This window comes from Symphalangus syndactylus, chromosome 4, assembly GCF_028878055.3.
Source record: "Symphalangus syndactylus isolate Jambi chromosome 4, NHGRI_mSymSyn1-v2.1_pri, whole genome shotgun sequence".
NCBI lineage: Eukaryota > Metazoa > Chordata > Mammalia > Primates > Hylobatidae > Symphalangus > Symphalangus syndactylus.
This window is the reverse complement of record NC_072426.2, coordinates 148,056,811-148,081,331: the sequence shown is the minus strand read 5'-3', so window position 1 is coordinate 148,081,331 and position 24,521 is coordinate 148,056,811. Positions and strand designations below refer to the sequence as shown.

The window sequence follows — 24,521 nt, the reverse complement described above, 5'->3', positions numbered from 1 at the left end:
CAGTTCCTTGATACTATCTGGGAGAACTGATGGCAGGTTTTCTGAGAAAGGAACGCAGATGAGACAAATGTGAGTTTCAAGTTTTAAGACCAGGAGGAACAATTTCTATGCTTATTCAAAAAAATGTAAACATCAGCTCTATGGGAGAATTGGGCCAATTTCAATATTTTTTTTTTATTATTCATCAGCATCACTCCTAACTTGGGCACAAGGATGAGAAATGAGAAAGGTTAGACCTTCTCTAGTGTCTAACATGTACTCAAAGCATGACTACTGGTTGGTTTGGAAGATCAAATTCTGAGGCTTGACTTCTCCCTCATTATATTCAGTTAATTCATTTCAAAAATATTTATTGAGTTACTCTAGATACTTTGGATTACTTTTAGGGCTATTTAAACAAATGAAACAGTGACAATTTTTGCTTAAATAGTAGACCCTACAAAGGAGGCAGATAGACATATATCAATCCTGTAAAAATTGACAGTTACAATTGCACAAGTGCTACCAAGGAAAGACAGACTTGAGACACATTTTAGCAGTATTTTCTAAAATCGGAGAGAATACTTAAGGCTTCCTGGGGAAATTATGCTTAAATCTGGATCATAATGATAAGTAAGAGTTAATGAGATGAATAGAGGACCAATGAGCACTTTAGGCAAAGGTAATCACTAGTAGTAAGTTGGAATAGACCAGTCAAAGAGAACATGGTAAGGTGTGGTTGAATTATGGATAAAATTAGATGGTAAGGCCAACAGGATGGATATGATACGTAAAAGTTAAAAGTGGAGTCAGTAATTAGCAAAGATTTTCATCTTGAGAATTGGAAGAATACAGTTGCTATTAACCAAGTTTGAAAGGAATGCAGAAAGAGCAAACTTGTGTGGAAATGACAAGAGTTTGATTTGGATGTAATGTCAGATATCCAAGTGGAGATGACAAGCAGGCAGTTGGACCCAGTAGTTTGTAGTGCAGGGGAATTCATAGCTCGAGATATAAACTGAAATTGCTCAATGTACTCTATACTATGTCTGAAACTATTAGACTGGATAATATCACCAAGGGATGTGTCATTAGAGAAAAAAAGTCTTAATATGAATTAATTGGATTTAGCTCTGTGGAGGATATTAGGATCTTGACAAAAGCATTTTATTGATGGAGTGGTGAAAGAGGCTGGTGTGGATTCAAGAGTAAATACAGATGTTGCTCAACTTATGATGGGGTCACATCTTGATAAACTCATCATAAGTTGAAAATATCCTGAGTGGAAAATATATTTAGTATACCTAAGCTACTGCACATCATAGTTTAGCCGACTCTACCTTAAACATGCTCAGTACACTTACATTATTAGCCTACAGTTGGACAAAATCATCTAATACAACGTCTATTTTATAATGAAGTGTTGAATTTCTCATGTAATGTACTGAAAACTGTACTGAGAGTAAAAAACAGGTGTAATCTGTATTATTTTAAGCCAGCCATTGTCAGTGTTTTAACAACAACAACAACAACAAACAAATGGCAGCCCAAACCATCAGAAAGTCAAAAAATAGTAAGTCGATCATCATAAGGCAGGCATATGCATCAGATTCCACAACGGAAAGTCAAAAAATAGTAAGTCAAATCATCATAAGCCAAGCACTGTCTATATACAGAGAGGAATTAGATATTGTGAGTATGTGTAATTAAAGTTGTGCTTTTAAGAGAAAGGGGCAGGTGGCTGAGACAAGTGATAAAGAAAGTTTTTTTAGTGGGGGGGTTGGTTTTAATAATACAAATAAAAGCATGGTTTGAATGCTTATAGGAATGACCCTGTAGAGAGGGTGGTGTTTATTGGAAAATAAATGAAATCAGGAGATGCAGTGTGATTGAAAGGAAGTGCTAAAATCCATCTGAAAGTGTGCTACACAAACTGAAAAGGAGACAGAATGTCTGGTGTAGAAATCAGCAAAACCTCACTTTCCTGAATTAATTAGCCAGTGCACTACATTGAGTTATGTCTATTAATTACAAAAATTAATTATCAAAAAGTAGCTAAAATTAATCTTCTTAAAGTCCATATAAAATCTATGAAAAATTTTAAATTACTTTACTATCAATTGCACTTATAATTTTTCTTTTTGCATGTTTACTATGATGTATCAAGTCTGTTCTCTATTTTTCATTTTATCATCTTTCCATACTGCCTTCTATACATTTTCTTCTGGTTTGCTTTCCAACCAAGTTATTCTCTTTTTAGCTATGCCTAATCTGCTGTTAAGATAATTGAGTTCTTAATTTTATTTCATTTTTAAATTATGGAATTGCCATTTAGTTATTAATTATAATAGATTTCCATGCTGAAATTCTCAGTTGTTTTATTTTTTATCTACTTAAACATATAAAGCTTAATCACTGTGACAAATTCATCATCTGAATCTTTGTTTTATCTATTTCTATTTCACATTTGTCTTGAGTTTAAGATCTTAAAGTCAATTCTCTTTTACTTTTTTTTCCTGCTTATTTATATTACATCCCAGATGTTGTACATATGAATCAGATAAAATTTGAGGTTTAGAGTGATACATTCTTCCTCCCAAAATGATGTATTTAATATGTTTGCGTTTATTTAGAGAGGTAAGTTTCTAGCAACCTGGGTTTATTATTGCATTCCAGCTTTGGAAATTGAGAGGATTTCGAGTAATACTTATCTTCCTTCTAAGGTTCTGTATTTCTGGGTCATTCTTACTAAAGTTGAATTCTTAAAAGTTGTAATTCTGGCCGGGCGCGGTGGCTCACGCTTGTAATCCCAGCACTTTGGGAGGCCGAGGCGGGCGGATCACGAGGTCAGGAGATCGAGACCACGGTGAAACCCCGTCTCTACTAAAAAAAAAATACAAAAAAATTAGCCGGGCGTGGTGGTGGGCGCCTGTAGTCCCAGCTACTCGGAGAGGCTGAGGCAGGAGAATGGCGTGAACCCGGGAGGCGGAGCTTGCAGTGAGCCAAGATTGCGCCATTGCACTCCAGCCTGGGTGACAGAGTTAGACTCCGTCTCAAAAAAAAAAAAAAAAAAAAAAAAAAGTTGTAATTCTTTGAGATCTCTAACTCATGTGAGTTCGCCATTTTGGTGAATCCTAGAATGCAATTTTTGCCTTACTAAATCCATAAAGTTTTCAAAACTGGTGTTCAGATTGTTAGCCTCTCAGTTACGACTTACGGAATTTATTGCCACCCCAAAGGGACATGCATCTCCAAATATAGGGATTGCCTTCGAATTTCTTTTTACCTAGGTCTTAATCATGTCGTTTTTCACTGGTGTATTTAGCACTGCCATGGCACTTTTGAAAAAACCTTTTCTAGTTGCTTTAAGCAGAGGTTTTGGTTTGTTTTAAAATGTAGGCTTTTACTTTCAATATTTGAGTGGCCTCGAAAAATTGCTAACTTTTCTATATACCTTTGTTTCTTCATCCGTAATCTACAGGTAATTATGACTAATAACATTATTATGATAATTAAATGATATTTATATTAATCCTGTGCCTAAGATATCAGGAAGCAGCTATCATTTATCTTCGAAAAATTAAAATTCCTAAGTCCTTATTCAACTGCAGGTAGAAATGAGGTCACTTCAAAATAATAATCATATTTCACTGGCACATTGCTGACAGTGACAAGAATCAAGATCCTAGTAGCCCATCGAGTTTTAGCTATTTCTTTGTCTCCAGAGGTGTTTTAAAAGTCTTTTTTTTTTTTTTTTTTCCTTTTTTCAGACAGTGTCTCGCCCTGTCACCCAGGCTGGAGTGCAGTGGTACTATTTTGGCTCACTGCAAGCTCCACCCCCTGGGTTCACGCCATTCTGCCTCAGCCTCCCGAGTAGCTGGGACTACAGGCGCCCGCCACCACACCCAGCTAATTTTTTGTATTTTTAGTAGAGACGGGGTTTCACCGTGTTAGCCAGGATGGTCTCCATCTACTGAACTCGTGATCCACCCGCCTTGGCCTCCCAAAGTGCTGGGATTACAGGCATGAGCCACCGCCCAGCCTTGAAAGTCTTTTAAATATTCTTCCATGTTGGCCTTCTTTTTTTAATTATTAATGTCCAAAAATTAACTTAAGGCCTACTTCACTGGCAGTGTCTTCGCTGCAATGATTCTTTTTCTTAGTCACTATGATTTAGTTTGAAATACTCGAAACATCACATATTCCCAGATGACCAAGTTTCTCTTTAGTTCTCCCTATGCTGAAGCATAGGGAGATGGGTAAAACGCTCGTCTTTCATTCTGTATCGTATTTTTCAAACTGTGGCTAGAAATATCAATTGCTTATGTTACTTACAAATTAGAAAAGCCCAAATACTAAATTTTTTTTCACAAGGGCCCATAACTCTACAGGACTGGCTCATGGAGGTAGTGAATACATAGTAAACTCTCTTTCTCCATCATCCCCCAAACCTTCCTTGCTTCAGGAGCCTAGGTGCTGATTTGTTCCCCAAGGGTCATTCTTCCCTCTGCGCAAATAACTTTTGAAAATAGATACATGGAACATTGTGGCCCCATGTCTCAAGGTCTGTCTCAAACCTACGTTATGTTTCTCACCTTCAACTTTCGTATTTTCTCTCAAAATTTCAAGGTGTATTTAGCAGGGATACTTATTGGCAATTGTATTAAAAGTCATCGTAAAAGCATCTGTATTTATTGGCTATTTTCATCCTCCAAAAGTGAGTGAATATATTTTACTCCCCTATCATTTTTTTTTTTTTTTTTTTGAGATAGGGTCTCACTCTATCGCCCAAGATGGAGTCAGTGACATAGTCATGGCTCACTGCAGCTTTGTCCACCAGGGATCAGGCAATTCTCCTGCCTCAGAGTAGCTGGGACTAGAGGCGTTTGCTATCTCTTCAGCTAATTTTTGATTTTTTTGTAGAGAAGAGATCTCTCTATGTTGCTCAGGCTGGTCTCAAACTCCTGGACTCAGGTCATCCTCCCACCTCGGCCTCCCGGTGCTGGGATTACAGGTGTGAGCCAATGCGCCCAGCTATTACTCTCTTATCTTATTGGATATTATTGTTAAATTTCGATGTTCTGTTTCAATACTTGAATGAATTGGTTTCTGCCAACATTTATGAAATTAAAGTTTCTGAACTTTCAATTAGCATGTCTTTATATAAATAAGAATATATAAAATACCTGAGTTAAAAAAATTCATTGAAGGGAATGTGTATGAGCCCACAAAGAGTTTCCAAGAACAGTTAATAGTAAATGAAATACTTGGTGCAGCACTGAAAAGAAGAGTGAAGTGTGGGAGGCAAGCTAATTACCACAGATTTTGAGGAGATTCATAAATAAAAGACTATTCGAAAAAGTTAAAGCTGCTTCCTTCCAAAGTACCGATCATAGCTAATTTGCTAACAATCTTAGTAACTTGCTATAAATACGTCAGCTCTGTTGAAACTAGGAGGTTTAGACAAAATAGAAATGGCTTTGATGGTAAAGTTTCTTATCCAAAATTCATTCTAAATTAATATTGGGTTTCTTTTCACTGTCTCTTCCTACCCTGAGTTTTAAAAAACTTAAAAAAAGTTTTCGAATACGTGTGTACAAATGATGTGGGATATTTAAAACTTAGAGTAGGATGCCAAATTGGTTATATGGAGCCTCATACTATGTATTTATTACTGTGAGTTCCCTTAAATGACTAGTTTTCTAAGGGCTGTCTGCTAATGTTCACATGGTACAAGGCTCAGATATTACTGTAATAAGAAGAAAGTTTTAGGAGAAATATATTAGAGTAAGAATTTAGCTGATAGGAAGTCTTTCTGTAAGCAAAGCCTCCACCCCTTTCAGAAAAGGAAGGGGCCAGGTGCAGTGACTTATGCTTGTAATCCCAGCAATTTGGGAGGCTGAGAAGGATGGATCGCAAAATCAAGAGATCGAGACCATCCTGGCCAACATGGAGAAACTCCATCTCTACTGAAAGTACAAAAATTAGCTGGGCGTGGTGGCATATGCCTATAGTCCCAGCTACTCTGAGGGGTGAGGCAGGAGAATCGCTTGAACCCAGGAGGTGGAGGTTGCAGTCAGCCAAGATCGCGCTTCTGCCCTCCAGCCTGGTGACAAAGCGAGACTCTGTCTAAAAAAAAAAAAAAAAGAAAAGAAAGGCATAGACTATGTAAAAATGCTTTTTAGCCAATAACTCATTGTAAATTTGCCAACAATAAATTCTTTTGTGTAAAAAATATGAATCTTTAAAAGTAAAATCAATTGCCCATAAGCAATGGAATGAGTCTGTATCATTGAAGGAAACATCAGTAGTACTTCAGTCCTTTCAGGCTGCAAAAACAAAATACTATAAACTGGATGGCTTATACACAACACAATTTATTTCTCCTGGTTCTTGAGGCTGGGAAGTCTAAGATCAGAGCACCAGCAAATTGTCTGGTTTTGGGCCTGCTTCCTGGTACATTGACCACTCTCTTTGCACTGTAACCTCACATGGTGGAAGGGGCAAGGAAAATCTCTGGGGCCTCTTTCATAAATGCACTAATCTCATTTGGAGCCCTTATCACCTAATCTCCTCCCAAAGGTCCCCACTCCTGTTACCATCAACTTAGGGTTTAGAATTTTAACATATGATTTTTGGGGAGTCCAAAATTCATGGCATGGAGACCATATGGCATTGAGACCATAGCAACTCATAAAGAAAATGTAAATATTAATCTTTTCAGAATTTTTTCATTTTATAGGCATCAATCTGTAGAGTTTGGTTTTGATTCCTGTTACAAAACATAAGGATTTTGCTCACACCATATTAAGAAGGGAACCAACGGATCATTCACTTCATTATCTTCTCATTTTTCTGCTCCTGGTCACTTCATAAGGAGACCACACAGAGTAATCGGCTGAACTGTGAACACTTTAAAGATTCAGATCTGTGTTTTATGTACTTTACTGTTTGTAGCACAGTGCTTTGCATCTAACAAATTACATAAGAACTCAAAAATCATTTTTGCAATATATACCATATATTTGATTACATTATGGTATAAGAAAGGATACTTTTACATAATAAATAAATACACTATAATTTTATTAGTAGTAAACTTTTCTCCATTTATAAAAGGCTTATAAAAGTTTGTGTATTGTACTTTAAAAACAGTTTATCATCTCTTACATATTCTTCCTCCATCCCAGCCCAATGTATATTTCATGTATAGTTCTCAATACATTTATCAAATTATATCTGTGCTTTTATTAATTTTAAGTGCCATGTCAAAAGAACCATAATTTCGTGTTTAATTCACATTTATGGTAAAATATATTTTTAATTTCCAGTATTAAAGAATAGAAAAAAAAATGGGACATTTGACTATAAAATATATAACTGTTTTTAGAGAAAGCAGATAATTTTAGTAGATTTTCTGCGACCGGATGAAATACTTCACATCTTTCTACAGATATTTACCAAAGATATATCTTCCATCTTGGTCTATGTTAGTGATAAAAGGTAGTATGTTTTCCTTCCTCCAGCTTAATTTAATTATTAATTGCATAAACAAGGAAAATTTATATATTAGCAGAAACTATTTTAACAACATGTTGATCTTTAAAAAGGTTAAACACTGAGGTTATATATATATATATACAATATAAATATATATGATTATTTATTTATTTATAATTTTTTTCTCTTTGAGACTATTGTAGGCATGATGCCAGGCTCTTTGCAACATGTCAATAATGGCTGTTAAATAAATAAATGAATGAGCTACTACTCATAAAACTCTTGTCCTCTATTAAATGGATTTTTATATATTCCCACCCCTGGTGAATTAGTCATGATTTTTACATAATATACTTGGAAGCAAATATTTTTGGCAATGAAAGTATATTTCAAATAGAATTTTTACAGAACTAATATCAGATCAAATTTCAGGAAAGCAGTTACTGCAGTAGCTCAATTATTGTGTTTTGAATGCATCAAAAGAAATGAAATAAGATTTAAAATATTAATAACAATTTTTAACCTTCAAAAAGATTAAGAATGAGTTTGCCATATTTAAACAATAACTATCTTGCTTTTTAAATTTAGTTATTCAAAACGGATAATTGGGTGCTGAGAGTGCTTGCTAATAGGGTTTGAAATATTCAACCAGGAATTTGGGACAATACAATTATAGTGAGCATAGTATGTGGTGTGTATGTGTGTGTGTGCGTGTGTGTGTGCATAAAATTGTGTTGTATTTTGATTAACGCTGTTGCCTTCCTATAAATGTCCAGAATTCTAGTAGTTCTTAAGCAACATGATCATATACTACAGAAAATGCAAGCATCACATGGCACTTAACATGCCAGTCCCTACCACTACTTGTATTTGGAGTAATATTTTTTTTTAAAGTATACAGAGATGACATCTCTACATCCACTACTGGAGAATTTTTAATACCTTATTTCTCATATTGGTTCAAATATCAAACTATTATAATAGGTGGTTTCAATGGATAAGTGATTGCTTAGTATGAGATGAGAAAAATGTGATTTTTTGATTTTCTTATTCTATTTTAATATTAATGTTCAATTGTAACATTTGGAAAAATATTTTAGAAATGGGTTAATGAAAACTAGAAAAAGACAGACTTTTGCAAGATATGATTTGTATGAATGACCAATTTAGCATTGGTCTGCCTAGATAAATAAAATTACTATTTTGTCAAAGTTGTTGGTAGGTAGTGAAAATGTTAAATCTAAAATTAATGAAGATTTAATCTTAATTAAATCTTAGTCTTTTATTTTTTCTTTATTGTGCTGACTAATATTTGCTATATCTGAAAATATATATGAAAAGATAGATGATAGATAAATAGATGATAGATAGATAGAATTATTTATTACTGCCACAAGAATAACAGTCACTTAGAATATTTACTCTACAGTGTTTGGACATGTATTATAGGAAAATCCTAAAGACAGACTTTGCATCCTTTCTTTTAAAAGCAAATCTTGGCCAGGTGCAGTGGCCCATGCCTGTAATTCCAGTGCTTTGGCAGGCCAAGGTAGGAGGATTGTTTGAGTCCAGGAGCTGGAGACCAGCCTGGACAACATAGTGAGACCCCATTAGGAGGCTGACACAGGAGTATCACTTAAGCCCAGAAGTTCAACGTTGCAGGGAGCTGTGATCATGCTGCTGCACTCCAGCCTAGGCAACAGAGCAAGACCCTGTCTCTAAATATATATAAATAAATAAATAAATGTAAATTTTGACATTACTTATGAAAAAAGGTATTTTTTGAAAGACCTACAAAATAGTATCATGGTATGCAGTTGATACCATGGGAGTAAATAAAATTATTCACAAAGAGAGCAATGGAAGAGCTCCAGAATGGAGCTGTGAGGGACATGGTTATTTAAAGCAAAGATATAGTAAAACAATATAAAAAGAAGTCTAGGAAGGCATTATTAGAGAGTGACATCAGCAAAAATAGTAGAGTAAGAAACACATAGTAGAGTAAGGACCTCCATAAATTCTCTTCTTTATGAAAGCAACAAGAAAACTGGCAAAAAAAAATTGTGAGAATCAACTTTTTCAAAAGTCTGACAATTAGTCAGAGGCTTGTAGTGATTCCTGAAGTTGTATATTGAAGAAAAACATTTTTCTCTTAGTAAAAACAGTGGGATTTGTGGCATTATAATTTGCTCAATTTCCCACCCCCTCTCTTCAGCTCCGTGGTGACAATGTAAACCAATAGCCCCAAATTACAGGAAAAGTCCACAATCTGGCAGCCACCAGAGGGGACACCATGGAGTCTGAACTCCTTTAAGGCCTTATTCTTTAAGAATGATCATTATTTAACTTGTCTGCAGGTTTTCTGGAAGACCCCATTTGCAAATCTATTTTTCTGTGACCTAACTTGGAGTTCACCCACCGCCAAAAGCCTTTCTCCTGAAGAAGTTTATTTAAAACATTTAGAGTCATTTTTTTTAACTTCACAGGTGCCTAAGGCAATCAGTAATAGTGTGGGCACACAATATACTTAACAAAAATTTTAAATGGAAAAGCATTGGAATGATATGTCCATATGGGTTTGGAAAAACTGCATATATTCCTGGTTATCTGTAAGGCCACACATATGGGCTGAATATTTTTCTCCCAACACTCCTATGTTGAAGTCCTACCTGCCAGTACCTCCAGACATGACTTTATTTGGAGGTAAGGTTTGTTACCTTACCAAGAGGTAATTAAGGTAAAACAATATGCCCTATTCCAATATACCTCGTGTGCTTATAAGAAGCTAGAACGGACATACATAAAGAAAAGATCATACAAAAAAACAGAAAATGGACATCTACAAGCCAACAAGGGAGGGCCTCAGAGGAAACCAACCCTGCTGACAACTTGATCTTGGACTTTAGAATTGTGGGAAAGTTAATTTCTGTTGCATTAGCCACCTGTTCATGATACTATGTCATGGCAGCCCTAGCAAAGTAATACACCCAGGGTTGTGTGCATGCTCAGGAAAGACCTGAAAAGACCCTTAGCGCTCAACTCTGGCTGACTTTTAGGCCTCACACAAGTGAAAGTCAAGTCTAGAGTAATCAACTACCTGACGTAGTGTTGAAAGTATGACCCCATGACACAGAACCCCCAGCAAATACTGAGTGACTTATTGGTTCTAGAAATTAATAAAATCCATGTTCAATTAGTAGCTGATCTCTAAGCTAACCAAGTAGATATTCTAATGGTCACATATTATTATAAAGAAAGTAGACTTTACAGAATTAGTTGAGAAAAGTCCATTTAAAAAACAGCAACAACACCAAACTCTGGGGAGAAAAGACAATATGATTTCCATAGTCACCACAGTATATTACTTAAAATGTCCAGTTTTCAATAAAATTTATAAGTTTCTCAAAGAAACAAAAATATATGGACCAAACACAGGAAAAATACAATCAATAGAAGCATGCTTAGGGAAGCAAAGACATTGCAATTATGAGACAAAGACTTCAAATCAACTATTTTATGCACATTTAAAGAATTAAAGGAAACCACGTACAAAGAGCTAAAAAGAAAGTATGATAGTGTCCCACCAAAAAGGAAATAATAAGGAGATAGAGATTATAATAAAAGAACCAAAGAGTAATTCTGGGGTTGAAAAGCAGCATGACAGAAATGAAAAATTCAATAGAAGGTTGGTATTAGTTTCCTATGGCAACTGTAGCAAATTACCACAAAGAACAGAAATCTATTCTCTAACAGTTCTGCAGGCCAGAAGTCTGGAATCAGTTCACTGAGTCAAAATCAAGGTTTGAGTAGGTCCGTGCTACCTCCAGAAACTCTGGGCAAGAATCCATTCCTTTTCTCTTCCAGCTTCTGGTGGCTGCCAGCATTCCTTTGCTGTGGCCGTGTCACCCCAATTCCTGTCTCCATGATCACATTGCCTTCCCTCTTCTGTCTCTCATCAAATATAATTCTGCCTCCTTTTTATAAGGATAAATATCCTTATAAGGATGCTGTTGTATGTATCTTTATACATACATATATCCTTATATGTTGTTGCATATAGAACTGCCCATGATAATCTAGGATAATTTTCCCACATTCAGTGCACAATGTGAAGGATTGTGGCTCAGTATACATAGTCATCTAGTATTTTTTTTTGAGACGGAGTCTCGCTCTGTCACCCAGGCTGGAGTTTAGTCGCGTGATCTCGGCTCACTGCACGCCCCGCCTCCCAGGTTCACGCCATTCTCCTGCCTCAGCCTTCCCAGTAGCTGGGACTACAGGAGCCCGCCACCATGCCCGGCTAATTTTTTTTTTTTTTTTTTTTTTTGTATTTTTTAGTAGAGACCGGGTTTCACCGTGTTAGCCAGAATGGTCTCGATCTCCTTACCTCGTGATCCACCCGCCTCAGCATCCCAAAGTGCTGGGATTACAGGCGTGAGCCACCGCACCCGGCCGTCATCTGGTATTTTTACAAGAGAAGGAGGCAGAGTATTATTGGTTCAGATCAAGATAAATTGGTATATTTGTTGGTAGGAGGAGGTAGAAGTTTATTTTCTGATAATTGAAAGGAGAGATTTTGCAAGGGAAATAAAGAGAATGGTTTAGAAGCAGCAGCATGTAGCTACAAAATCTCCAACGATGCTTTTCCACACTATTCTTGAACCATGGAATATAAACAAATGCTTCTTAATAGGACAGGAAAAAGTTACTTAAAACCAGATGGTAGAAGAAAGCTCTAGAGTCATTGAGAAGATAGGTTTTAAAAAATATATTCTTTATTATTATAATGATTTTTGTATTAGAATAAACTTCCCAGTGATCACAATGACAGTTTGGTTGAGCAATAATAATCAGAGATAAAGGATCACGAAGTCATATGGCGCCAACAGAATAGGGAGAAAAAACGCTTCCATTCTGGAAGAAAGAAGAATGACAGAATGAGAGTCACTGGGGAAACAAGTGACTCAGAGTGCCCAGAACCAGACAGAACCTCTAGAACATGGCAATAGCTAATAGATACTGTTATTTGTGATTCTGTGCTTACAGAAATCTCATTCTCATATTATCACCAAGACTGATGAGATTTTAAAACTGTGCCCACGAATCACTGCATATATCCCTGTGGTAAACAACTTAATGATGATGGCTCTAAGCCCTAATTTTACTTCTCACTAAAATCCTGGCAGGAGAAATCTAAGGAATTTACTAATTGATCTTGTTATGATCATATGGTGACCCAAATGGTTTGATTTGGCAATGTCCTGAGTTGAATGACAGAGCTAGGAGCATGTGATGACTGATGATCTTCAGGAAGTGACATCAGCTTGAACACATCGGTTGCAGTTTCACTTTCCTGAGCAAAACTCTGTGGATAAAAAGAATCATTTGATCTTAACAAGCAGGCCCCAGCTTCTGTTGGGGAAGGCTATGTAAGTGAAGAGCTGGACAGGGAAGCAGCCTACACTGAGTTTCTAGGATAAGTGGCTGGACACAAAGGAAAAAAACTGGATGAAAAGAACAGAGGAACACACTACCTTTCCTGGACAAAGGTTCTACTAATATAATATCCAGGTGCACATGGTACATTTATGGCAATTTCTTAATCTTGACACACAAATTTTAGATCTGAACAAAAGGTATTGTAGACTAATGACATGTAGGTGAAAGCAGAATAAATTCAACTTGGTGTGTTACTAACTCAGGAAGTACTCTAATTGAAGGAAAAAAACATTGCTTAACTTATTAGACAGAAGTTTTTACTGCTAAGAAAAATTCACAAAACCTGAAAGGTGATGTTTTCCCTCAATAAAAGCAATAAGATTGTAGTTCACAGTTGAATTTTCATATTTTCTTACACCTAAGGCAATAAGGATACATTTGGTTAAAAATTGCTATCAGAAATAAGGCTTTTGTAAACACAGATTTGAAAGCTTAGTATTTTGGAAGTGGCCTTTGTTTTCAGATTTAATACAAAAGAATGCCACCTCTGACAATTGGACTGAATAGATATGAACCCTTACAAGTATTGACTATAAATCTATAAATGTCTATCTTATTATAATCTTCACTGTATGATATCTAAAGTTTTATGTTTTGTTGCCAAAGATATTTAGCTCAGCATTTCTATTTTATATTTGTAGGTAACAATTATTAGAAATACTTCTTTTTGTAAAGTCTGTATTTTTGTTCTTATTTGTAGTTTGGTTGCCACAAAGGAAACAGATAGTGCAAGATCTCGAAGTGCTCCAATGTCACCTTCTGATTTTCTGGATAAATTAATGGGCAGGACATCAGGATATGATGCAAGAATCAGACCCAATTTTAAAGGTAATTGTTCTGTTTGCTACTTTATATTTGTGTTTTGAATATACTTCAACAAGGTACAATTTTAAATTGATTCCGCCAGAAATTCTAATGCTTATTTTCAACAATCTTCCAAATACTGCATTAGTCACAGAGGTGTCTTGAAAAAGAAATCCATTCCCATGTTCTCAATTATCATAATTTGCCATCTTTGGCCCAGCTATGTTTTTTTTTATTTCTCTAACTGTTATAATACTTCTTGTCTTGACCATTGATTTTAGGAATATAGAAGTATGTACGTATCTTTTATTTAATTATTCTATCAGTTATCTAACTGGAATGAAAGCTTCTTTAATTGCTAGTGATAATCTTTCCCATCTTTTTAATCTGCCACTTTACAACTCTCTATATTGTGGGGAATCTAACCACTGTTGAATTTAACTATTGAGAAATAGGCTGGATTGCTAACTGACAGCCTTTGAAATGTATAAGACATTATTCCACCTACCAAATGTTTTACCCGAATTTCTAGGGAAGAATGTAATAGTCAATTATTTAAGAGTACCATTTTTTATTCTTCTGTTTAATATAGTTGCAAGTAACATGTTTATATAAGGATCTGTAACTTATCCAGAACCACAATATATCCTGTAATTTCACTTTAATGGTAAAATATTAGAAAGCTGCTTCCAGATCCCAACTTATTTAACATGTTCTTGAATATTACTTTACCCAATAAAGAAAATAAACAAAGTTAAAGAACATACACTTTTTTCATGGGATTCAGTTAAGCAGTTTCATTGCTAAAGTTTAAAAATGTGTTGTCTATAATTACCATGTTTCCTTGAATTTGTCCTTATGGAAGAAAAAAAGAAATCCTTAGCAGTGGGTGAAATATTTAACTAGAATGGAGTAAAAAATATCAAGATTGGGTAGCGGGAACAAAAGAGGTAAAACTCACTGATAATATCTGAGTAGAAAATTATGAAAGGCTTCAATTTTTTTTTTTTTTTTTTTTTGAGATGGAATCTCGCTCTGTCACCCAGGCTGGAGTGCAGTGGCGCAGTCTCGGCTCACTGCAAGCTCCGCCTCCCGGGTTCACGCCATTCTCCTGCCTCAGCCTCTCCGAGTAGCTGGGACTACAGGCGCCCACCACCACGCCCGGCTAATTTTTTTTTGTATTTTTAGTAGAGACGGGGTTTCACCGTGGTCTCGATCTCCTGACCTCGTGATCCGCCCGCCTCGGCCTCCCAAAGTGCTGGGATTAACAAGCGTGAGCCACCGCGCCCGGCCGAAAGGCTTCAATTTTAAAATGAGTTTAATATTTAAATTGTGGATCACACTTCTTGATTTGTTTTTAAGCTTTCAACCATAAATATTTTTAACTTCAGGAGGAAAACACTGAGTACAAGCTGTGCAAAAATAGTACAGCTTATGGGGTACAACATACAAATGAAAATGAGAAACAAAAATAGTACAGCTTACAGGGTACAATATACAAATGAAAATGAGAAACAAAAATAGTACAGCTTACAGGGTACAATATACAAATGAAAATGAGAAATTTCAGTATTATAATGATCTTTTCCAAATTGAGGGAAAGCAGTATTCCTGTGAATCTGCTGAGAAGTGATTAGTAATTGATCTTGAAAAATATGCTGTTGTCATTTAACTAAACCACAAGAAACATAATCGGGAATTGGCAGATTCATTACGGTAAGTCCATATTCAGTGATCCAGAAGTATTGCTTTCTTTTCACTGAAAATTAAAGAAGAAAATGCATTCTATTTTTAAATGTCTGTGAATATTTAAAAAGCATATAAACAGTCTCAGCAGATATTTTAATAAAACTGCAGATAAGTTACCAACCACATAAGACTGGCCTCAGTGCTTTTGCCATTCTCTTGGAAAGTTTAGTGTTAGTTTATTATTTTAATAGTTTAAAAGACAACAGAAACATTAAACTATTTAAAAATGTGATTATTACTATTTATATGTAAGATCAGGAAAGGACCCCAGGGATTTGGTGTTGCTTAAAACAAATACTGATTCTTTTCTAAGTAAAAATGTATTCCTAAAACCAAGCTGATTACCAAGCCAGTTCAGAGTTGATTAGATTTTGGGGGAGACTAAAATTCATTCTTACACCCCAGTGTCACTAAAGGAAGAAAAAGAAAAAGGAAGATTTTCTCTCATTGTTTTTCAAAATATCTTTTGCTCTGAACATTAAAAAAAAAACGCAGGCTGCATTTGAGAGCCAAAAATAATATCAATTATAAAAAATAATAATTTAATGGATTAGTTTTTAGCTAACACTTTTGCTTTGTCATCTTTTGCAAGGGTCAAACATTATTGACGTCAACAAACATACTTATAACTCCACTCCCTAATTAAGCATATTCAGCACTGTGTCATTTCATTGGATAAAATAACATCATAATCTTTTGACCATCATTTCATTGCCCAATACTGAAATATAAATAAAATAGTATTTATATGCTATTTCTTCCTTATGGGTATCAGGAGGATATTTAGGTGCTAACAAACTGAATCCAATACCTAACAGAAGATATTTACACAAAAAGAGTGAGAATGATCAGCCCTGTGTTGTCATGTACCTAGGGGTCCACGTCACCTCAGGCAAAAATAAGCTCATCAAACATAGAAGTAGAAAATGAAGAACCTGTTCTCCTGATAATATTTCACTCATTTTTTCTCTGTAGTAGTTCACATGACTAAAAATACAATCCCTCGCCTTGTTGATTTTGTGCCTTTCCCCACATCAGTGTTTTTGGAAGGAATCTAGTTAGCTCATCAAATGAACTAATTTAAAATTGGTGTTATGTATGCTTTCCCATCTAATTGTCAAAGATAATGAATTAATAGTAAGTGAGTTTAGAGACAGGAATATTAGTAATATGATATTAAAGTTTTAAAAATGAGCATAGTTAGCTAAAAGAATTTTAAAAGAAGAATGGGGGCTCATGCCTCTAATCCCAGGACTTTGGGAGGCTGAGGCAGGAGGATTGGTTGAGGCTAGAAGTTTGAGACCATCTCTGAGACACCCAGCTATCCAAAAAAAAAAAAAAAAAAACTAGCCAGGCATGGTGGCACACACCTTTAGTACTGGCTTCTTGGGAGGCTGAGTTAGGAGGATTGCTTGAGCCCAGTTGTTTGAGGTTACAGTGAGCTATGGTTGTGCCACCGCACTCCATCCTGGGCAACAGAGCAAGACTCTATCTCTTAAAAAAGAAGAAGAATGGGAATTGTGATACATGTAAAAATATATTACAATAACCTAAATCATTTGATCCTCACTTCTTCCTAAACACACAGAAACATAACTTACCTAGATAAGTAATCAGCTGATAGAAAGGTGCTTATAAAATATGAAAGCATTGGAAAATACCTGTATGTTTGCCCTCTCTGGAATTCATAAGTTTTGTAAAAGGCAAACAAAATTTCAGTATGGACATTATCAGACAATTAACAGAAAAGAAATGGAAATGTTTAATCTCATTAGCCAAAAGCAAAGTGTATAACAATAATATTACATTTTTGCCTTTCAAATATTTAAAAATAAGAAATGTTCCAGCATTATATACATTATTATGAATTTATTTCTGGAGTAATAGTATAAAATTTGTGATGGTTTTCACAAGTATCTTTATATTGAAAGAAAATTTATCTTGAAGGCCATAGTGGGAAAACAACTATTGAAAAATACAAATGATTTTGTAAAAATGCAACTTTGATTTTGCTCCTTTCTACTTCTAACATTTACAGAAATCTAGAAGTAGATATTTTTTATTTAACCAAAATTATGGTGTTTTTTATTGTTTTGTCATTTCTCCTTAAAAAGTACACTTTAAAAAAACTGACCTCTTGAAGATTAAGTAGTTTAATGTTATTAAAATGTACCACAGAAAAGTCTAAATAAATAATTCTCTTAAAGCACTTTAAATTGGTATTGACCATGGATAAGACAGCCTCTTCCATCGAACATTATTTAAATCAATACTGAAATAAGTTAAAATAATTAGGTGCTTAACTCATTAACATTATCTTTCCTTTTCACTGATTAATCTGTTCTCTTCCCCTCCAAAATAGTATTAATTTATCTGAAACATTTTTGGTAATCAGATTTCTCCAATAATGATCCTGTGCCTTTAGGATAATTTGACATAAGTATAAAAACTACTTCAAATTTCTATAATATCTTAGTCCTATTAAATATAATGATTTAAAAACTATTATTTAAAAGGCATTTAATAACGATATATGGGTTTAGAAATGTTATGAGAGCTGCTAAAAAGAATTAGAAAGTAAAGCTGCAAATATCACTCAACTAGTTGATCATGCAATAGAAATTAGAATTTTGTCCAAGTCATTATTTCAAAAATTTGGTCTTGAGGAGGAGAAATGTTATGTATAGAAATGGTTATTTTTATGTTCACTTAGGCAAAAGTCATTGGTAAGAACAGTGAATTTGCATCTAAGTTTTGATGCTATCAGGGGTTCTTTGTGTTTTTTTCTTTTACCAACCTCATGTCAGATCTGGTTAGCTTGTTATTGTTTTATCCCATGATGTGGCTGAGAAAAATATATGAGACATGGTAAAAGCAAAAAAAGAAAAGAAATAGTTATTTTTATTTTGAAAATGAAAATAATAGGTAGATTCCACCATTTCTTTCTCAGAATTTGAAATCTTGTCTCTTTAGAAGCCTTTTTGGTTAGGGAAAAGAGCAGAAACAGAACTGGTCCAGTGAGAGGAAGCACCATGTCCCCAGGCACAGACCACAGGTTGTGGCGCTCACTGGGCGGCACTGCCTAACGATGTTACAGCGTTTGAGGGCCAGGTTAAGAATTAAGGGAAGACTTAATAATCGTTGAAACTGGTAGTTTATATATATGTATATACATACATACACACACACATATAAATTAAAACTTGAAAACTAAAGAGTAGGATATTCTAGCTTTGTCTCCATTCACTGAAAAACAAAATAAAATAAAATAAAATAGTTTTCATTTTCAAGACAGGAGTAATGCTTATATATTTTCTGAGTTCTGGTTTTTCTGACTTTTTAAAATTAATAGACTTGTTTTAAAAAGCAGTTTTAGGTTTACAGAATAATTGATTGGAATGTGCATATTTGCCCTTTCCTCCCCAGCAGTGTACCCTGTTATTGGCATCTTCATATTCATGTGGTATATTTATTATTATTGATAAACCAAGATTAGTACACTATTATTAACTGAAATCCATAATTTATATTAGAGTTCATCTTTTGTGCTGTACATTTTTTTTTTTTTTGAGACCGAGTCTCGCTCTGTCGCCCAGGCTGGAGTGCAGTGGAGCAATCTTGGCTCACTGCAAGCTCCGCCTCCCGGGCTCACGCCATTCTCCTGCCTCAGCCTCTCTGAGTAGCTGAGACTAAAGGCGCCCGCCAGCACGCCCGGCTAATTTTTTTGTATTTTTTTTAGTAGAGACGGGGTTTCACCGTGGTCTCGATCTCCTGACCTCGTGATCCGCCCGCCTCGGCCTCCCAAAGTGCTGGGATTACAAGCGTGAGCCACCGCGCCCGGCCTGTGCTGTACATTTTTTTATGGGTTTTGACAAATTCGTAACAACGTGTGTTTATCATTAGTGTATCATACACATTAATTTCACTGCCCTAAAATCTCCTGTGCTTGTGCTATGAATATCTCTCTCTCCCACTTCCCCTCATCTACCCCCAGTCTCTGGCAATCAATGATCTTTTCACTGTCTCTTGAGTTTTGCCTTTTCCAGGATGTCATATAATTAGAATCATAGAGTATGTAGACTTTTTCAGATTGGCTTATTTCAGGTAGCAATATGCTTTTCAGGTTCCTCTGTGTCTTTTCGTGGCTTGATAGCTCATTTCTTTTTATCACTGAATAATATTCCAGGATAATCTCTTTTGTATGCATTTGACATTAAAGAACTTTATACGATTATCGAGCTCCAGAATTCTAGCTCAGAAGTTTGCAGATGTTGATTCACTGCCTACTGACATTTAATATCATAAAGAAGTCAAATCTCATTTTGATTTCTGCTGCTTTACATATAGGCTATTTTTTTCTGCCTATCTCTGGACATTTTTCAGTAGGAGGATTTTTGCTTATGCTGGCACTGTTTTGTGTTATTTCTGTAAAACAATACTTTTTTATTTTTAAAAAATCTGCTATCTTCTCCTGTCATCTGTGTCTAACACATTTCCCTCATCCCCTTCTCTCCTTTCTCCTTTCCCTCTACATTTAAAGAGAATTGTTCAGACTTGTCCTCAGAATCACTGATTTGATATTACATGGTGCCATTTATTCAGTTTTTGAATGTTTAGGGAGATTTTAACTCTGTAATTGTGTTTTGGTCTCTTCACAATCCTCTTTATCCTAAAACATTTTCCTTGAATGCGAAGTTGTGGACGTTGTGTTACAAGCTGCTATGCAGGTGCTATTTTGTATGTTTATTTGCTTGTCAGTTTTATTTATGACAATAGTAACAATCATGTCCCTGAAGTTGCTAAAAAAAAGTCTACAAGTGTCAGTGATGAAAAGCAGCAGTTCACCCTCAACACTCACGATGCACAGTTCCACTTCTTTGAGGCAAACACTATAAAAAAAATTGGTTATTTCTGTTGATTATCTGTTCTAATTTGTTTGATTGCTTTCTAGGCCTTTCACAACGCAGGCATTACGAGATTCCTTTGCACTAACTAGATTGCTAATTTAATGCCTCTTTTATTGCATTCTGCCCCTTTTGTTTTTCTTCTCTGCCCAATGATTTGTTGTTTCTTCCTGCAGGATAAATTATGTTTATTTATATTGTTCATTCTCTTTAAACCACTAGTTTCCTTATGTGTGACAGAATGTCTGTGATTCAGGTAGAATTGAGAGGTGATTAGCTTGGGTGGTATCGGAGGGCCATTTTTCTGCTATTTCTCTACCTCAAAAGGGAACTCTGACACAGGCTGCATTGCCCTGGCCAGAGCTTTGCTTTAGGTGAGTGTTGAGCTTCGACTAGGCTTTATTATTGGGTCCTGCAGATGGTGAAATAGAGCAGGCTTCAGGTTTGAGGTATTGTCAGGTACTATGTTTGCCCTAATCATCAACAAAGTTATTTACATTTCCTCAAAAATTCCATAGGGCTAAATACCAGGCCACCGTTGCTCAACAGAAATACTGAGGGGAAGTAGGAAGTTTTCAAGACAGATGCCAGGCCCTCTCCCTGGGGTCCCCTTCTCACTCTCCACCTCCTTCCCCTCTCCATGCAATCTCTGCTTGCTTTCATTTTAGGCTTCCCTCTGTTTCATTTGTCAACCATTTTTATCTGCCTCTATATTTTATGTCATTAAATTAATTATAATTTTTCTCCCATTATTTTTGGTATGATACATTTATTCTCATTAAAATTTTATTAGGTAATATCATTTTATGTCTTCAGAAAGAAAATGATGTTCAATTATCTGTCTTGAAATAGAAGCTTCTAGGTGTCCTCTGAAACTAGAAGCATGTTTAACATAAAACAATTGAATTGCAAGTAAAAGTACATTTATAAGACAACAAAACATTATTTCACTAGAATATTTTACCAACCACTGGTGGATTTTACTTCCTTCTTTTGATCCTAATCTTGGGGTCCCTCCATTGGTCTCTTATGACTCGTAAGTGCAACTTCAGAAAGTATTCTCTCAGTAATCATCCGATTCTGTCCGTATTTATTGCATTTTTGTTAAGTTTTCTTATGTTATCTCCAATGGCCACTCTCTTTTTATGTAGATATAACTTTTGTTTGCCTTCACAATGTATTTGTGGTTTCTGTCTTTTACCCTTAAATATTTCACTAATCCTTTTCTCCCTTCATCACAAATTTACTCTTTCTAGTATTCTATTCTACAACAACATCCATGCCAAGGATGGCATGTGTACCCAAACTCATTTTCTACATGCATTTTTATTAGGGTAAATGTTAGTATTTTAAAGGTCTCCTTTACCCATTTTTACTGTTCCTATCCACCAAAACACTATTGTTCTTGAATAACATTTACAATTATTTTTGAAAAAGGTACATTTCTATTTGCATTTTTACTTAGTACAAAGTCATTTTAACAAGAAGTATCTCTTGAATAATAAGCTCTTCTAAAATTATACATGCTTATTTGAAATGTTGATGGAGTTAGATTCTAAACCCTGTATTTTTGTTCGTATTTGCTTTTTGTTTTTAATTAATTATTTCTGTAGTAATTATTTCTCTTTTTCGTATTTTACAATAATTTCAAACTAACAGAAGTGTTAGTTACAAGTACAAAAGCTTTTTTTCTGAACCACTTCAATGTAAGTTGTTGACCTGATGCCCCAATACTTGAGTATTTGCTACAAATAAAGACATTCTCCTCGATGATCACAATCTAACCATTATAACAAGAAAAGTAGTTGAATATATTGCTACCATCTGATTTGCTGATCTTTATTCAAATTTCATCCACTATCTGATAATTTATTATAAAAGGATTCAGTTTAGAATCACATCATATTTTATTTGTCATTTCTCATTGTCTTTTTCAGTCTGAACCAGCACTTTATTCTGTGACTGTCATGATGTTGACATTTAAAAAATATTCTTATTCAGTTATTTAGAAGAATATATGTCACTTTGCATTTGTCTATTTCTTCCTCATGATTCAAATTAGGTAGTGCAATTAGCAGGGATATTACAGGAATGATGATATGTTTTGACTGCATTCTATTTGATGGTGGACCATGTCAGATTTTGCCATTACTGGTTATGTTTACTTTGATTAGCTGATTAAATTGGTGCCTGCCAGGATATATCTATATATACCCACACATATAAGCATAAATAAACACACACATATGCACGCACACACACACACACACACATACACACACACATACATTTACACATCAATTTTCATCTATACTTCTGTATCTATTGAAAATCGTGAATTCACACTGATTATCTCAATACCATATGTTTAGTCTAGTTTCTAAGTTTCCTTATTTTAACTTCCTCCTCTAACAGCAAGAAACCAGGCTCCCATTATCCTCAATATAATTACTTATTTAATCAATATGTAATGAATCTCCCTTGTTTGCTGCTACTTCTTCTTTTACGCAAGTACCTTCCTCGGCCTGGTGGGACTCTGAAGCCTTCCTCAGGTTCATCTCCTTGTGTAGATGCCTGTTCAGACTCCAACTCTGCAGGCCAGGATGGCCCCATGGAGACACATGCCTTGCCCATCTATGGTTCTAACACCCAACACCAGGCTTCCCTATCATGGGCACGTCTTCCTCTCTCACTGGGCCTCCAACATTTCCTGAGCTTCTCCACAATGTCCTTCTCCCTGCCCTGGGCTACTACAACCCCCTCAGCCATCCCAGCACTTAAGCCTATTTTTCACTGCTCAAACAAATGACTTTAGTGCAGCATTTGGAGGAAGGAAAGAGAAGGGAAGGGAAAGAGAAAGAGGAAGAACAAACAGGATTCTGCTTCTATGCCATAATTTACAAATCTTTTTACAGCACCTAACAAACAATTTAAAATCTGGATTTTAAGTCATCAAATATGCTTTGTGAATAAAAAAATAAAATAACATCTCTCCTTGTGACATGTGTGTACATTTATCTAAAATAAAACAAGTCTCTAGTTGGAATTATTTTGAAATTTAATCTTTCAGTTGCATTCTGTGTCTTTAAAAAGGATAAAACTTTAATACAACATTACCTGAAAACTTCCTTAGTCATTTTTATGAACATATAAGTTGTTTGTTTTCTTACTTGCTCTAGGTCTGCCTAGTGAACAATTTTCCCCCAATATGAATAACAATAATATCTTTGCCAAGATTTTGCATTGTACTTTGCTATTCTGCCATCACTTCATTTCTTAAACTTAAGGGCCATCTTCTATTTCTTTAAAAACAAACATCTAAAAGAAAAGTTTAAAAAATTTAATTAGTTTCTATATGCTTATGGATAATAGTGGTGAAAGAGCAAATGGGGGTAAAAATTCAGCATAGGCTTCAAGGTTCTGGAGTTAGTGAAATCTGTTCTGACACATTTCAGTGTCCCTTGGGAGCAAGTGTTATGTGGAACATCCTAATGACTCCATTAAGGTTCTGAGAGGAGCAGTGTTAGGTACCGTCTTTGGAGGAGGAAACCTCTCATATATTTGTTTTCTTTCTAAAATATGGTGCTGGCATCCCTAGTTGACCAGAGGCTCAAATAGTAAGGCCGATGGATGAAATACAGAAAATAACATGTTTCCACAGAAGAAGAATGGTCAAAGGATTGACTAATTTAGCTTTCACTAATAATTGGGATCATAATGCCTCATTGTATTTGAAACAGACTCCAGCCTCAGCCTCCATAACATTCCTCCAATAAGAAGCAGAAAGCTCTTCCTAAAGGTGAAAAGTCATCTGGTTTCATAACGTAAATTTCATGTGCAAGTAAAGTAACTCACAATGGTCTCAGGCCTAAACTTTATTCTCCATCTGGTTATAACATGTTCCTTGCTTGGACATTAGAACATAAAAAAGTGTGATTTGGTTCCAATTTGACTATTGTGTATATATTTTCTTCTTCAGCAGACAGAAGGGTGAATGAATTTGGACATCAAATCCTAATTCCAAATTTCAAAACTATAGTAGACACTTACTTGAAAGGCAGATAGATAGATACACGTGCATAAATA

The 24,521-nt window shown here is 35.2% G+C and overlaps 1 protein-coding gene across 3 annotated transcripts in view; it reads left to right on the top strand.

The window, feature by feature from the left end:
• Positions 1–24,521, top strand: part of GLRA3 (glycine receptor alpha 3) — a 186,760-nt gene that overhangs the window by 27,834 nt on the left and 134,405 nt on the right. For 2 of the 3 annotated variants that reach the window (XM_055276442.2, XM_055276441.2), the window contains exon 2: positions 13,679–13,806. In XM_055276442.2, coding sequence (XP_055132417.1) covers positions 13,679–13,806 — 128 coding nt within the window. Of the gene's footprint in view, positions 1–12,826; positions 13,029–13,678; positions 13,807–24,521 lie in introns of those variants that run through there. The other variant, XM_063638452.1, reaches the window with a different exon arrangement.